Raw genomic sequence first — 15,511 nt, 5'->3', positions numbered from 1 at the left:
AATTAGTCAGTAAATCTGAATCATTATATTTTCATGGAATGGATAGCTAAAATGTGAAGTAGTTTTTTTAACTGAGTCTCACTAGAACATGGGCCATTGCGAACCTTTGTTGTGGGTAAAAAAATTCTTCCAATGGTGATTTTGTAAATTATAAAAGCAAGTTTACCACAAACTGTATATGCTATTAGATTCCAGCTTTTAACTTTGCTTGGGTTCCTATGTCAAATGTATAATCTGCAAGCCAAAGACTTAATTCTAGTGGTAGCTACTATTTTTTTCAGAAGATTATTTGTATACTAAAGCATTTTAGTGTATAATTGTAGGGTGGACATCTGTTGTTCCAAAATAGTGTGTTACTCCATGTACCACTGTTTGTGATTGGCCAGAAAAATAATTAACTAATAAAATTTTAATTTAAATATATTTCTTCAACCAATCACAAACAGTAACATATGGAATGACACACTTTGTGGTACAGCAAGGGGTGGAATGAAGAGTTATTGGTGGAAGTATATTAAAATTTTTGTAGGGTGTAACCTCTCTATGCTACATAATGGATCTAGTTATATTAAAAGCATGTGTAAAATGAAAAGAAAATATGGAAGAGATTTAAGAGAAATAAACCATTCAAGGAAAAATAGAAAGATAATTTTTCATAGAACAAATTACAAAAAATACGAAAAATTATTGGTTTATTATTATAATTATTTTGGTTGTTTCTGCAGTATATACCATATTTGCACCCTTAGCTTGACTAAGGAACGTTAGCTTTACTAGCAATAGGGATGACAATAAAAATCGAAACAACGGGGAAACTCGATGTGATTGAGTTTAGGTTTTATCAGGTTTAATTTTCGGGTTCGGGTTTGGTATATCAAAGATCCTGCCCTGAAGTAATGTAATTCAATTTAAAATTGAAAGTTTTATGTGTCCGTTGTTTTTAATTTTTAATTTACTTTACATATTGTTGACACTTTAAACATAAAAGAAATAAAAAAATACAAGAGAAAATAGAAATGCTAAAGAAAAATAAAACAAAAATGATATCATATTTGCCTTAGTATATTTATTATTTTCAAGTTCGGATTACCCGCAACTCGACAGGTTTGGGGATGATAACTTTATTTTCAACCCCGTTGTATTCGGGTTTGGGTATGGACAAACCCAAACCACCTAGTTACCATTCCAACTAGCAAGCTCACCACTATTGTAGAAAATGCATAAAATAGTGTACAGATGATAGAATAAACAATTAAAAGGTGAAGTCATTTCTAACAAACAACATTATTTAAGAGGCCCATATTAGAAAGAGAAAAATGAACGTAGCAGATAAAATTTTAAATATGGAAAATTCGAGAAGGTCATAAATTGAAAAATCTAAAAAAAAAAAATTTGTAATATCTTTATCTCCATTTGTAAGTCACATTTTAGAAGGTTTCTTTATCCCTACAAAAGTATGCATAAGTATAAGTGTGCTTTATAACATATCAAATGATTTGAAAAAAATATAAAACATCAAATGTTAAGAAACAAATTATACTCTATATTTATTATCCATCTTTATTTCAATAAACATGTCACTTTCCACAAAAACAAACAGAAGAATTAATTTTAAAATATTTACATATTTTTTTAATAAACTTGATCCTTTATGTGAATTATGTAAAAATGACCAATACCTAAAGACTCAATGAGTATATGTGGGAAAAATTGCTTGGAATAATAAATCAATGAAATAGAAGAATATGTAAAGATAAATTATGAGTGTAACAGTTAGATTTGATTTTTAGGTAGTTCAGGAACTGAACCAAATAAAAAAGATGATTTGCTTCGACTTATGTTACTTTTTATTGTTGGGATCAAACTGATCATAACAATTTCGTTTAATTTGATTTGATTTTTGGGTAGTCGAGGAACCAAACCGAACAAAAGGAATGGTTCAGTTTAACTTGTGTTGTTTTTCATTATTAGAATTGAACTGATCATGACAATTTGGTTCAATTTATAAGTAGTTCAAGAACCAAATTGAACAAAAGGTATGCTTTGGTTCAGTTCAGTTTATGTTGTTTTAAATAGTTGGAACAAAACTGATTATACATTCTGAATTGATTTGAAAATTCAAATGTTATAAAGATTGAGTTATTTTTTTTTTTTTGCTTATAAGAGCGAATGAGTCATATTACTATGTATCAAGGACCACTAACTTTTTATTTGTTCATCAATTTCACGATCGATTCAGTTCTTGCTGTCACATACCATACGGAAATGTGAAACGAAACACTTATAAACAACTTTTTAAAAAATTACGTCGACATTTTCGATTTGGTTCAATTCCATCAGTTTCACAGTTTAATCCGGAACCACTATACTATAAAAAAGAAACGAGACTTATAATTTGGCCGGCATGCACCAAGTGTGTATTGAACTTCAAAGTTCTATCTCAAATTGAATCACTAGGTTTACAAGACCTCTAGGGTAAATACCTTCCAGGATAAAGTCATTTCTCTTACTGAACTATGCCAAGAATATTGTGCTGTCTCCAATGGCTCTTAGAAAACTAATGTGAATTGATGTTTTCTCCTAGAGAGATGGTTAAAACTAATGGTTATGGTGGTTTGTTTAGAAAAAACCAATGGTTACTGGTTAAGTGGTTCTGCATAACATTTGAGTATTTGTTCTTATTTTAGTGCCAAGCTTTTAGATATAACTATTGAACCAGAAATTCTCTTGTTACCTTTCCCAGTCATCTAATTCAGTTAGCAAATTGGTGCAAAAGACGAACAAAGTATTAGTCTAGTAGTGTAAGTCTGTAAGGTCTCGCAAAATCTCCAGGATGACCAAAAGATCAAGTGTTCAATTCTCGGGAGCGACACTTTCATATGCCAACAAAGAGATTAGTTCTTTATCCACAGGGTGAAGGAATACACTTGATGGTACCAAAAAAAATTGGTGCATAGAGTAAGATTTTGGCTTCCAAAAGTTTCACACTCCACATGTTATCTCTACTGCTCCTTAATTTTTCTACTAAGGCATTAACCCTTGATATGCCAACAAAGCATCATCTCTCTTATAAAGTTGAAGCTACTGGGTCACGACAAGGATCTCGCAATGACTATACCAGAAAAACCAATATTCTATGAGTACTTTGAACCAGTACTATAGTTTGGCGAGGAGGGAACGAAAAAAGGAAGAAAAAACGCAAGTTCTCGACCCAAAATGATGTAGTTTTGAAACAGTTCGGACCAAAAAGTATCGATAACTACCCAACGAGTAATGGCACTGATATGTACCGTGTATGCCTAAGCTATTCTTAAAGTAACCCATGCTACAGAGGAAGGAATCATATTATGGCACAAGATGAAACTAAAAGTGGCACAAATGCAAGTAGAGAGAGCAATAAAAACGTGATTCAAAGGTCAATAACAAACAAATTCAGGTTTTTCTGGTTCTTGTGTTTTTGCTGACTAAAATGAAAAATATAACTACCCACCTAAGAATAATGCAAATAGAAGTGACAACATATTTCATATAACGGAGGGACAAACAATATTAATACGGATCTAAAGACTTGGATTTACAAAAACTCCAAATCTACCAAATATACAGAAAGAAGGAAAATGACCTACAGCAACAACAAAAATAAGCCCGGTATCCCTTTTCCTCCGGATATAAAATACATTAAAGCCCCACCTCCCCCCCTTAGATGAGTCGAAGGAAATGAAAATCCAATTCACAAGGCACCCACCTAGTGAGGTCTGGGGAGGGAAGATATACACAGCCTTAATATCGCAAGCGAAGAGACTGTTTTCGGGAAAATGAAAGATATATAATGAAAAGAATATTGGCAGAAAACCTACCAAAAAATCATCAAAATAATGACCTTTCTCATTGACTTTTGCAGCATAATTCTCCCAAACTTCTCAATAAAACCAGCAAGGCTTGGGGAAGAGAGACATTATACAATATTGCTGTTGTTTTTAAGCATCCAGACCAATTCCCTTCTCACAAAGTAGAGGTGACTGCTCAGATTGGTCAATTGATGCCTCTGGTATCAACTCCTCTGTTGCATATGCTGACTTGAGCTCGGAATTTGAATCAAAGAAGAGGCAAACTGCAGCACAATCGTCAATCTTAGAAAAAGGGTATTTTGTCTTCCATCCTTTTACAGCTGACTCAACAAGTACTCGAGCTGCATTAGTCTGAGAAGCAGATGCCACAATGTCCACAACTTCTTCATTGGATAAAACATCCCAGATCTGCACAGAAGAATCAAACACAGTTTTTTATTTTAAAATCAAAATATTTCACACATTTTCTTGATCTAGTATCTATTTTATCATGACCAGCTGAGAAACAACTCAAAGAGGAAGCTTTTACAATTAAAGAAGGCAAAATTGGTGCAGTTAATCTAATTGTCTTTGGCTAAGGCAGCATGGTCCCATGCACGAGGTTCCCACCTAGTGGGGTCTTGGGAGAGTAAATGTTTATAAGTTTAAGGGAAAAATCATTTTACATTACCCGCCTCTAGTCCTCTACCAATACATTTTTTCCATTAAGAAAAAAATTACTGCTATTTTCTTCCATCCAATCAAGTATATACCCAGGCAGCAAATTATTCCACAACCCAGTTAGATGTGAAACATATAATCAGAGCATTGTAAAAGAAAATAGTCAAATACATATTTTATGGTGTACGGCAATACAGAATGTGGAACATAAGAGAAAACTTTGATTTAAAACATTAAGAAGTTAGAAAAACATAGAATCGGCATATTGATCTAAATAGCAAAGCTTCTCCTAACAATTCTACAAATTCAAATTCAAAAGAGGGAGAAAGAACATGGATGCCAATAAATAAATATGGATCTAGATACAACTGGATCAAAAGAGGTATGAATACCACTTTTGATATGAAGCTCGTGATGATCATTTATCTCAGTGGATTATAGAGACAGTACACCATAAGGAAAGAAACCACTAAGGTCTTACCCCATCTGTTGCTAATACAACAAATTCATCCTTCTCAGTAAGGCGATGATGTGAGATATCCGGAACAGCGATCAATCCATAGTCCTTCAGGCAAAAATCTCCAAAAGCCCGTGCCATGGCAAGACCAGGGAAATCAGAGTTAGGAAGCCACACTCGAGAAACATCAGGTTCATTCCGAAGGGAAAAGACCCTTCCTCTGTGACGCTTGATCCTCTCTTCTTCCCCTAAGTGAAAACAATCAAGGTATATAAATAAAGCAGTAAATGTGCTACACTATCTGATTTGAGAAAACAATCACAGGTATATAAATAAACCAGTGAATGTGCTACACTAACTGATTTGAGAAAACAGTCACAGGTATATATAAACAAACCAGTAAATGTGCTACACTAACTGATATGAGAAAACCATGGAATTTATCATAGAAAGAAAATATATTTTTACAATCCTGAATGTATTTTTAAAGACAAGTCATGTTCTTTTAAAAGGGAAAAAAAATTATACTGGTGTAAATGAAGAAAAGACATCAAAGCCAAAGTTAATAAATCAGTGAACCAAAACAGAAAATTAAGGTTTCAGCAAGGGTTGGAAAAGACATGAATGAAACAAGTACATAACTATGACTAACAATATAAACATTTGAGTTTTACAGAAGTTTATCTTTTGACACGAGATATTCTAAAAGTAAATCAACGAACATAAAGTCTTTTACTAAATATCAAGCAAAGGCATAGAAGCATTTTAGCTCAAAATTTTGCCATGCCTACAAAACACCCATTATGAACCCTTGCAGATTCCCATAATCAATAATCATAAGTTCATTTTTCTAACTTGGATAAAGTGACAAACACTTAATTGAACATTGTCATCACGAAGTTGGTATTGTTGAACAATGAAGTCACACAGGTAATAGTGTATGGTTATCGAGTGTAATCTTGCAAATAGTCAGGTGTTGTTTCATCCATTGATTAAAGAGCAAAACAAAAGGATATGGAGTTATTCAATTTACTTCATTTGTTTCATTCACAATAATGCAAGCACGAGCACACACACACACAAGCAAACACACACATACAGAGGGAGGGAAATACTTGGAAGATTTGGCTTAAGGTCAATGGTCAACTGAACAGCAATAAGAGAATCATTATGATCTCGGGTACCCAATACAGCTCTTGAGTCCCCAACATTTCCAATAACAAGGTCCTGACCCTAAAAGAACATCAGGAGTAAAAACGAAGTGAGAAACATATAAGAAAATTACCAAAAGAGCATTTGTTTATAGTTTATTGTATACCTGCTTGACTAAGGTAACTGCTGTAGTTCCACTGCAAAAGCAATCGATATCAGGGTGCAGTTTCAGTTCTTTGTCCATAAACTTTGAAGCCTTCAAAAAAGATTCTCTTAGTGTTAATATAGCATTTGTTCCACCAAGCTCATTATCAGTCACAATAGGTTTCTCATCAGCCAGTCTAAATCCAATATCAGAATTACAACTTCCTGCAGCGCTGCTGTGATCACTGAGTCCGTCTTTATTCTTATGATGCAAATCCCATTGAGCAATAAGCTTTAAAGGGAAAGAATCCCTAACTCTCTTCGCGACCCTATGGCCAAAAGGTCCATGACCATCAAAAACACCACAAAATATGGTTCCCTCCTTTGAACAAAAGTTCTGAAAAAAGAAAATGACCATTAGTCTTAGTGCAAGCAAAAAGAATAAATAAATAGGAATAGTTGACTGCACAATCCAATTGGCTTCACCAACAAACAGCCACAAGTAATTCTGTTTAATCAGCCAATAAAGAAACTTAAAATATGAAACAGAGACATTCAAAGGAGATTTAAAAGGAACTTTATAGAAATGCTATTACAAAATTGAGGGTTTAGGGTTTGTAGATGATATTGAGAATTTAGATAGTAGAGGAACTACAGCATCCTCGAGAGATGTACATCCTTAGATGTATTGGTATTGACCAATCGATCTGCACCTCCCCATTCCCTGGCCAATTGCTTGAATGTATGATATATCTCATTCAAATCATACTAAGAAGGGAAAAGATGGACAATGATCTTGTTAGAAAGCAAAGTAGAGCAGATGTCGGTTATATTCCGAAGCCACAACATTTGGTTAGAACAAACAACAGCCACAGAAGGGCTCAGCCGCATGGATATGATATCTCATGGTAAAACATGTCTATAGATAGATCACTAACATTTTTTACATTATTAAAAAATAGTAACTGATATTTAGACATTTCATCCAAACAAAAAGATAAGAAATTTCTTTAGAAATTGTAATTTGTAATCAATGTTTAAAATTGCGGTTACGGTTACTTTGCCCTTTACCGCAATTGCAGAAAATGCAGCTGCCGGTTGTGGAATCTCCCAAAACCACCACAATATTGCAGCCGCAATTGCAGAATCCAATTTAAAACACATTTTGTAATTATAATAAGCAGTCCACTTACTCACCTTTGATTAACTATCAAATATAGAACATATACACTTCCTAAAATAGAAATAAAAAACCATCATTTATATCATTACAAGTATATATATATATATATATATATATAAAAAACTAACCTCCCAAACTAGCATAGCATCTTGGTTGATCCCCTTTTTACCTTGCTTAGAATACAAAGATGCAACATCACTGGATCCATTCAAGAACATTCTCCCAGGAACTACTTTATAATCAAAAGAAGATGAACCCTTCATTCTTCTTCTCTTTACACTATCCAAATTATTCAACTGTGGAACAAGTGGTGGTGAACCACTACCTCCTCCAACCTCTGTTATACAAGATCCCATTCCCAATGCTCTCACTACGTTCAGAAAACACTCCAATCCTGCCATACACTCTCTTTCTGAACCTCTTGCTTCTCCAACCAGATCTGTTCCATAACGATTCAACACTTCCACAGACTAATACATAAACAACAACAACAACAGAAAACGTCGTCGTTTTAACACACAAATCAATAACGTGAAATTCAGAAAACAATCAAAATCGAAATCGAAAAAAATGGAAAAACGAAAAATCTAGAAACGGAACCTGAGTCATGGTTGTAATGAAATCAGATTTGTTCGCGAAAATCGAAATCTGATTCTGAAATGAACTTATAGAACAGTAACCTTGATGAAAAGCGCGTGAATCGAAAAATCCGATTCTGAAAACGACTTATATGTAACCGTAACTTGTTGAAAAGCGCGTGAAAACGTTGAGATTACTAGTTCAGCATTTCCTTCGATTGCATAACCAAAATCATTTGATTATCGAAGAATCGATGCAAAAAGTGAGGAGCGAAGAATCAAGAGGAACGAGTTTTGTTGATTCGTTGTTTAAGAGACTTTGAGAGGAATGATAAAATCACGAGCGGGTGCGTCAACGGCGTGTCGTGATATTTTTCGAGGAATGGCTGTGACCGTTGTCGTTGATTTTCCACCACACAAGATAGAAGATATATATATATATATTGGAAGTTTCAAGTGAACAATTTATATCTCACACAATTATTATTAGATTTTATTTTAATAATTTCTTAAATAATTATATAACTAAGAGAAAATTGTGTATTAAGAGTTTTTATATTATTATTGTATAATTCTTTATTTATATTTACTTATCACTACATTTTAAATAAAATAATATAAATGAATAATAAATAATGTATTAATTATATATAAATCTTTGTATTGATAATTCATATGTATATTTTAGGATTTATATTTAGTGTGGTTCTTATTATTTTTGACTTTTTAAATAATTTTATAACTAATAACTAGTTTTTTAAGGGAAGTTCTCTTATTTTGTGATTAAATTAAAAAAACATATTCTACATCTTAAATGTTTATTATATAAAAATTCAATTGTTTAGATATATTTATTAATTCAAATCATTGAATTAAACCTAAATGATAAATAATATAGTAACAATATATAAAATTAATACACACTTTTTTATTATCCATATATAAGTGTAACATTCATATACTAACAGTGTAAAAATTTATATACAGTCAGTGTATCATCCACCATTCATTTATATCATTTTTATTTAAAAGTCAACAAAAATTAAAGATAACTGTTAGATAATACAGTAACACTATAAAAATCTCTTACATTGTTAATATATACATTTTATTTATATATATATATATATATATGAAAAATAGGTGAATGGATAAGAACGACAACGTGTAATTAAAAATATGTGAAGTGGACGGTGTAGATGATTGGATTGGATAGGATTGAATGAGAAAATGATGACGTCATGGTCTTATAAGTTATTATTACAACCAAGTTGAATCAATATTTAATATTAATACAGAGAGCAACAAATACGGTATTTTAATTATTAAAATACTCTCATTGGTTAGCCAGCAATTTTATTTAATTATTACATATTTAATGTAATACAATCATTCATAGATGTTGGGAAATCTTTTTCACCAGTTTAGCCTCATCCTATATCTCATTTTCATTGCTCAAATATTTTATATTTTATTTTTAGTACTTTCCAACATACTTCTTCTCCACCCATCTTATCATGGATATATATCTGCTGTTCTACAGTTTGTGCCACTCCATGTGTCATGAACTTGTGATTGGTTAGAAAAAATATATTTAAGTTCAAATTTAATTATTAAGTATTTTTCTGACCAATCAAAAACTTATATCACATGAAGTAACACAAACTGTGTAACAATAAGTAAGTTCCCACTTATCATATGTACTTTGTCCCTTGTACTAAGTCTATAATGAATTTCTCTTGTATTAATATTCGTTCAATTATCCTATATCATTGATCTAAAGTATGACTCATGAGTTCAACACCATATGGTTTCCATAATTTTTTATATTTCCATTGTTCTTATGGATATATATTAAAATGTTTCTTTTCGACTTGTTCGATATTTTCTTAAACATAATGCTTTTATTAAACAACTTGGGGATACTAATGGGTATGTAATTTGCTTCAGTCACTTTGTCATTATCCATTTTTTGCAAAGCTTTCACCTCAAACTTTTGAATTCAATGATAAAAGATATAATTTTGTTCATACTATTTACCCTATTTGAATGTAAAGAATAATGATTGTCATTAAAAAGCTTCTAAAAGTAATTTTTGATCTCTCCTTATTAAATTTTCCTTCTGTGAGACTTTTTCATCTTTATCTTTAATACATTTTACTCGGCCGAGATACATTTTATGAAAAACATGCTTATAGGGCTATTTCCATATCTTATATTCTTTTTTACTCCACCACATCCTTTTTTCATTCCTTATATACATTTTTCTCACCATATTTTTTACTCTTGGTATAACAACTTAAAAATACCTTCTCACCTATCTACTTAATTTTTAATAGCACATAAATTTAATCATCCTCATAATCAATTTGTCTAATTCTTTCATTGATTTACCTATAAATGTGTGTATATTTCATGTTCTGACTCATATCTTATACAAATGAACTAGCGTCTTTAACTATACTCATTTACTCAAATGCGAGAACCCTTGCTTGTTTTTAGTACAACTATATTTAGATGCAACAATACTCGCTCAATTCATACTAAACTCAGATGATACAAGATATTACTTTTCCGCAAAAACCTAACATTAAAATTATAATACCATTTATCCATATTTTGAAGATTTGATAAAGTTATACGTTGTTTATTGACTATATTATACAACATTCACTTTTACATGAGTCATGTACCCCGAAAGAGATTAATCATTTACTCATAGGTAAAGGAATACCATTAGTAATACAAAAAAAAAGAAAGTTATTGATGAGCTTTTCACTTAGATGGACACATTTGTTTAGTTAAAGATGAATACATATTAGTCCATACAATATTTGTTTTGAAATAAACAACAAAAATTAAAGAACATTTGCACTGTAATATGTTGGTTGAAAATGATATCATAATTTTCAAACTCTTAAATAGACATGAAAAATTCGCCATGGTGACTGATCTTAGAATCTTTTCATGACTTGGGAATAAACTTTTTATATTCTATAATATTGTTCGGAAAATTATGAGGTTTGATGAAATATTAGTCCACTACATTCTTAAATTGAAATTGCATTCACTTTATTGACAAGTTGACTAACAAAAAAAAGCCTCACATATCTGTGGATATTCTCAGCTCGGACAGGACTGTCTCCAGTGCGAGAATACACGTGGGAAGCAAAAAAAAATATTAGAATCAAACCATTACTCAAAATTATTGATATCATATAAGATGGAGAATAAGAATGTTAATTATTTGGTTTTTTTGGTTTCTTAGAGATATCCTCACACTGGAGGCAATCCTGTCCAAGCCGGGAACATCCACAAGTACATGAGGCTAACTCTTCTAACAGTCATTTTTTCCATCTACAAGACTTGAACCCGAATTCTTGCTTAAGAGAATCAAACATGTATCACTTGAACCAACGTTCATTGGTACAATATGCATTTGGTTAAAACAAGGTCTTGATGATAGTTTATGGTCATATGTAATTTTGACATTTTGCTTCGATTGGTGTGTAAATTGGATGATATGTATCCGTATTTATTTTCCTAATTTTGACATATTTATTTATAAAAATTACACTAAAAAGTGTAACAATGGATTAGGACTTAAGCATGTGATGGAAGCTCAACCCAAAAGACTAGTGTATTAGGTGGGAAAGCCTCATAACTTAAGTATTACATTGAGTTTATTATTCTACTCAATATGAGACTCCTAACATTGCACCCCTTTAAGGGCTGATGTCCACAACGTCTTTCACTCTATTGACACTGTCATAATGATATTATTTTCTCTTTTGGCGGCTTCACTCACCTATCAATATTCGATAATGTACCTTAATTCAACCTATAAGTAGCTTATGTGACACAATTCTCAATGAAAGACATCAATTGTTACGATTTAAGCACATGAGGAGAGCTCAACCCAAAAGACTAGTCTATTAGGTGAGAGAGTCTCATACCTTAAAAGTACTATATTGCGTTTGTTATTCTACTTAATGTGTGACTCCTAACACAATGTATAGAGGCAATCAATCTCAATAACTTGTACAAAAAAAACAAAGAGTCCAAGAGATTACAAATATACATGAATTTTCATTTTGTGCACTTGAATGTAAACTCTAGATACATCTTTATCAATCATCACATTGAATCTACAATTAGAAGAAAAGAGACTTAGAATGCAAGCATTCCCACATTTATTTTAACCAAATTTAGAGGAAGAATCATTTATGAGAGATTGGTGAGGTTGGTTAACCATGTTCAATTGAAATTGTTTCAATGAAATTGGAGATAAACAAAGTAATTCATGTGCCTTCAAATTGTCCCAACCTTTGATATTGTGTGTGATAGTTGATCCATCAAGTCCAATATGTGTTACATGCTTCACATTTGTTGGGTACCCAATTTTCATCTCAGGTTCCATGTCAATTTCCTCTTTGTAAACTAAATGGAAGATGATATATATTCATCATAATTAATATTTGAGAAAAAAAATGTATAGTAAATAATGTGCTGAGTGTGTATAAATATTTTACCATTCATGTGTATAGTAAGAATGAATGATAAATAATATATGCTGAATGTGTATAAGTTATTTTCAAAACAAATAATATGAACTTTAGAATCATTTTAATTTTATCAAAACCAAATATTATTTATATCATATAAGTCATTAAATTTGTTCCTATATTGATACAATGATATAACTGTTAAATACTTGTTTCTCTTATTAAACTACATACCAAAAGACACATATTTTTTAATAAGTGATAATTATTATTTAGTTATATATATATATATTCACTTTTTAGTTAACACAATTTGTTGAGATATGTAACTACACACCTCAAAAAATATTTATTTTTTATCTAAGACTAAAGAAATATCTTAGACAAAAAAAACTTCCACATAGTTAATAAAAATAGAGAATAATCATTATAAAAATTATATACATAATAACATTATTAAATATTGAGGCCTTGGGTTTTCAAAAGGCAATTAACAAGCTTAATAGTGTTATATTTTTTTGGTTTTATTATCGCACTGAATGCAATCCTGTCTGAGTCAGAAACATCCACAGGTACGTGGAGCTAACTTTCCCAGCGGATATTTTTTCATCTACAAGACTCGAATCCAAAATCTTGCTTAAAGGGAGTCAAACATGTATCACTTAAACCAACGCCCGTTGGTTAACAGTGTTATATTCCAAGTACGACTAGTATTTTTTGGATGACTTATTAAATTATCTTGACTAACCATCTTAGTCTCTAATACATCCAAACCATCAACCTTAAATAAACACATATATATAAATATATGTGAAATCATTAATATTTAATGAACTATAGTTTAGAGATTTTTGGGACCACTAGTCCTACTTTTAGCATCCAATAATTTTTTGAAAGATTAAGAGAGAAATTAGATTTGAATTTTTAATATTGGATTACTCAATGTAATAAGCATCTTTAAAGTGTTATTTAAAGAAGTTAAAAAAGTATTTTTTTTTACTGAAAAGTGAAGCTTTTATCATTTCTAGAAGAGTTGGATTTTAATTTTTAAGATGAACTTATTCAATTTATATACTTTAAACAATATCCTTAAAATACTAGTCAAACTATAAATATATATGTTACATATTTCCTATCGGCTAATATAAATTGCAATTCCATCTACCAACCATCATAAATTTATAATTAATAAAAATATTTAATATTTATGTAATGTTAATATAAAATGTTTTATACAATTTTACCTAAAACTATTTAGATATATAACTGATATGCCATCTACCATTTATTGTATTTATTATTTGAGATTCAATAATAATAATTAAAATATGAATAATAGATGATGCGATTATATTACACTATACTATTAACAATTTGTGATACTAAAAAATGAACGGTGTAATATTTAAGTATTTTTAGTGTAAAAATTTATACAAAATTATTATATCATTTCTCATTCATTTGTATTATTTTTTTTGAAGAGTCAATAATGATTAAAAATAAATGACGAATGATTGAGCGAAAGTATATCACTCAATACATTTTTTTCTCAGAAAATGAAAGGACTTACATAATAATTGAGATAAACTTTGAATGCCCTTGATTAATCGCTTTATGCTAGCAGCTACATTAGTCTTTGGTAGAACAAAATTCCCAGAAGAAGATTTGCTTCTCTTCATTTCAGCTATGAATGATTGATTTATTTTCTTATGAGAAGCACAGAAGAAAGATAATGGAAGGAATATAAATATTTTCATATGGTTTCTTATTTTGTTGTATAACCTAAAGTTTATATTGTGGTGGTTGGTGTTTGTCTTTATGAGCAAGCAAAAATGATAAAGTGGAGAAAGAATTTATTTTCAATCTAAGTTTGGTATGTGAGAGAGAAAGAGTTTATATAAATGATAATGAAGTTGGAATCATAGAGTGGTTGGTTGGTTACAATGTGTAACTCAACTTCCTTTATAGATTCATTTTATAAATTTTTATATTTAATTTGGATGAATCATTAATATTTTTTGGTTCAATTGTATAATGTTTCGTTTGGATCGAGATATTGTAAAAGGCTAAAGAGTAATGTTCAATTCTAAAAAGTAATACTTTTTGAAAGAGATAATTATGCGTAGTTGAAAGATATCCGGTAGCATTACAAAAAACGAGTTTATTTGTATTAGTTTATTACAAGCGATCATGGAAAAATGTCAATATAGTCAATAAAATTAAAAGTTGTTTGAATGAACATCATCTGTCCTAAAATGATAGTGTTTCCTTGTGCCTGACCAATAGAATTATACTGAATAATATAAAAATAATAATTTTTGCTTTATAACATTTAAGTATCATTTTCTGATTGGACAAGAATATGGATAAGGACAGCTAATCCCCTTTCAAGTTGTTTGACTGGCACCACTCATAAATATTCCTAGCAGTTTGTTGTGAATGATGATCTTCTGATGCAATCACAATATTTTGTATGAAATAATTATTTGATTTTGTTATTTTGTGTATATATAATCGCCACAAATGAGAATATATTGTATGAAAGTAAATTTTCATTTCCCCTAATTTCGTTTCCCACATTTTGTCAATATTTCAATTCCAACTTCATTTCCTTTCTCCTCCATTTCATTCATTTCCTCTCCAAAATTCCCAAATCGGAACATTCATTTCCTTTTTTTCGTTTCTTCTCCATTTCATTAAACAGTCGATGTTTTATCGATGATTTTCTTCATGTTCTCATCTTTCAAAGTGAATGATTAAAAAAAATTAATAGTTTACTTAATAGTTGTATAATTATTTAAAAAAATTCATGTGTGCTTAATTTTTAATTTTGATCATTTAAATAAGATCTAATGTTTCATATTAATTGTTTTTATTTCTCATAATAATAATTATTCTCACTTGACTCGTTTCTTATATACATATATTGAAAATCTAACAATTGGTTTGACTTAAATAACTTTTAATATATATATATATATATA

General features: G+C 30.4%; 1 protein-coding gene across 1 annotated transcript; it reads right to left on the bottom strand.

Moving 5' to 3' along the window:
• On the bottom strand, positions 3,391 to 8,457 carry LOC109356629 (probable protein phosphatase 2C 33). The gene is made up of 6 exons (XM_019600039.1): positions 8,045 to 8,457; positions 7,573 to 7,914; positions 6,284 to 6,658; positions 6,081 to 6,198; positions 4,990 to 5,213; positions 3,391 to 4,256 (listed from the first exon to the last, which is right to left on the bottom strand). Exons 1-6 carry the CDS (start codon positions 8,051 to 8,053, stop codon positions 3,978 to 3,980), a joined length of 1,347 nt encoding a protein of 448 aa, XP_019455584.1. The 5' UTR covers positions 8,054 to 8,457; the 3' UTR covers positions 3,391 to 3,977.

This window comes from Lupinus angustifolius, chromosome LG09, assembly GCF_001865875.1.
Source record: "Lupinus angustifolius cultivar Tanjil chromosome LG09, LupAngTanjil_v1.0, whole genome shotgun sequence".
In the NCBI taxonomy this organism is placed as follows: Eukaryota; Viridiplantae; Streptophyta; class Magnoliopsida; order Fabales; family Fabaceae; genus Lupinus; species Lupinus angustifolius.
Note: the sequence above shows the minus strand (reverse complement) of the source record. Positions and strands in the feature narration are given on the sequence as shown.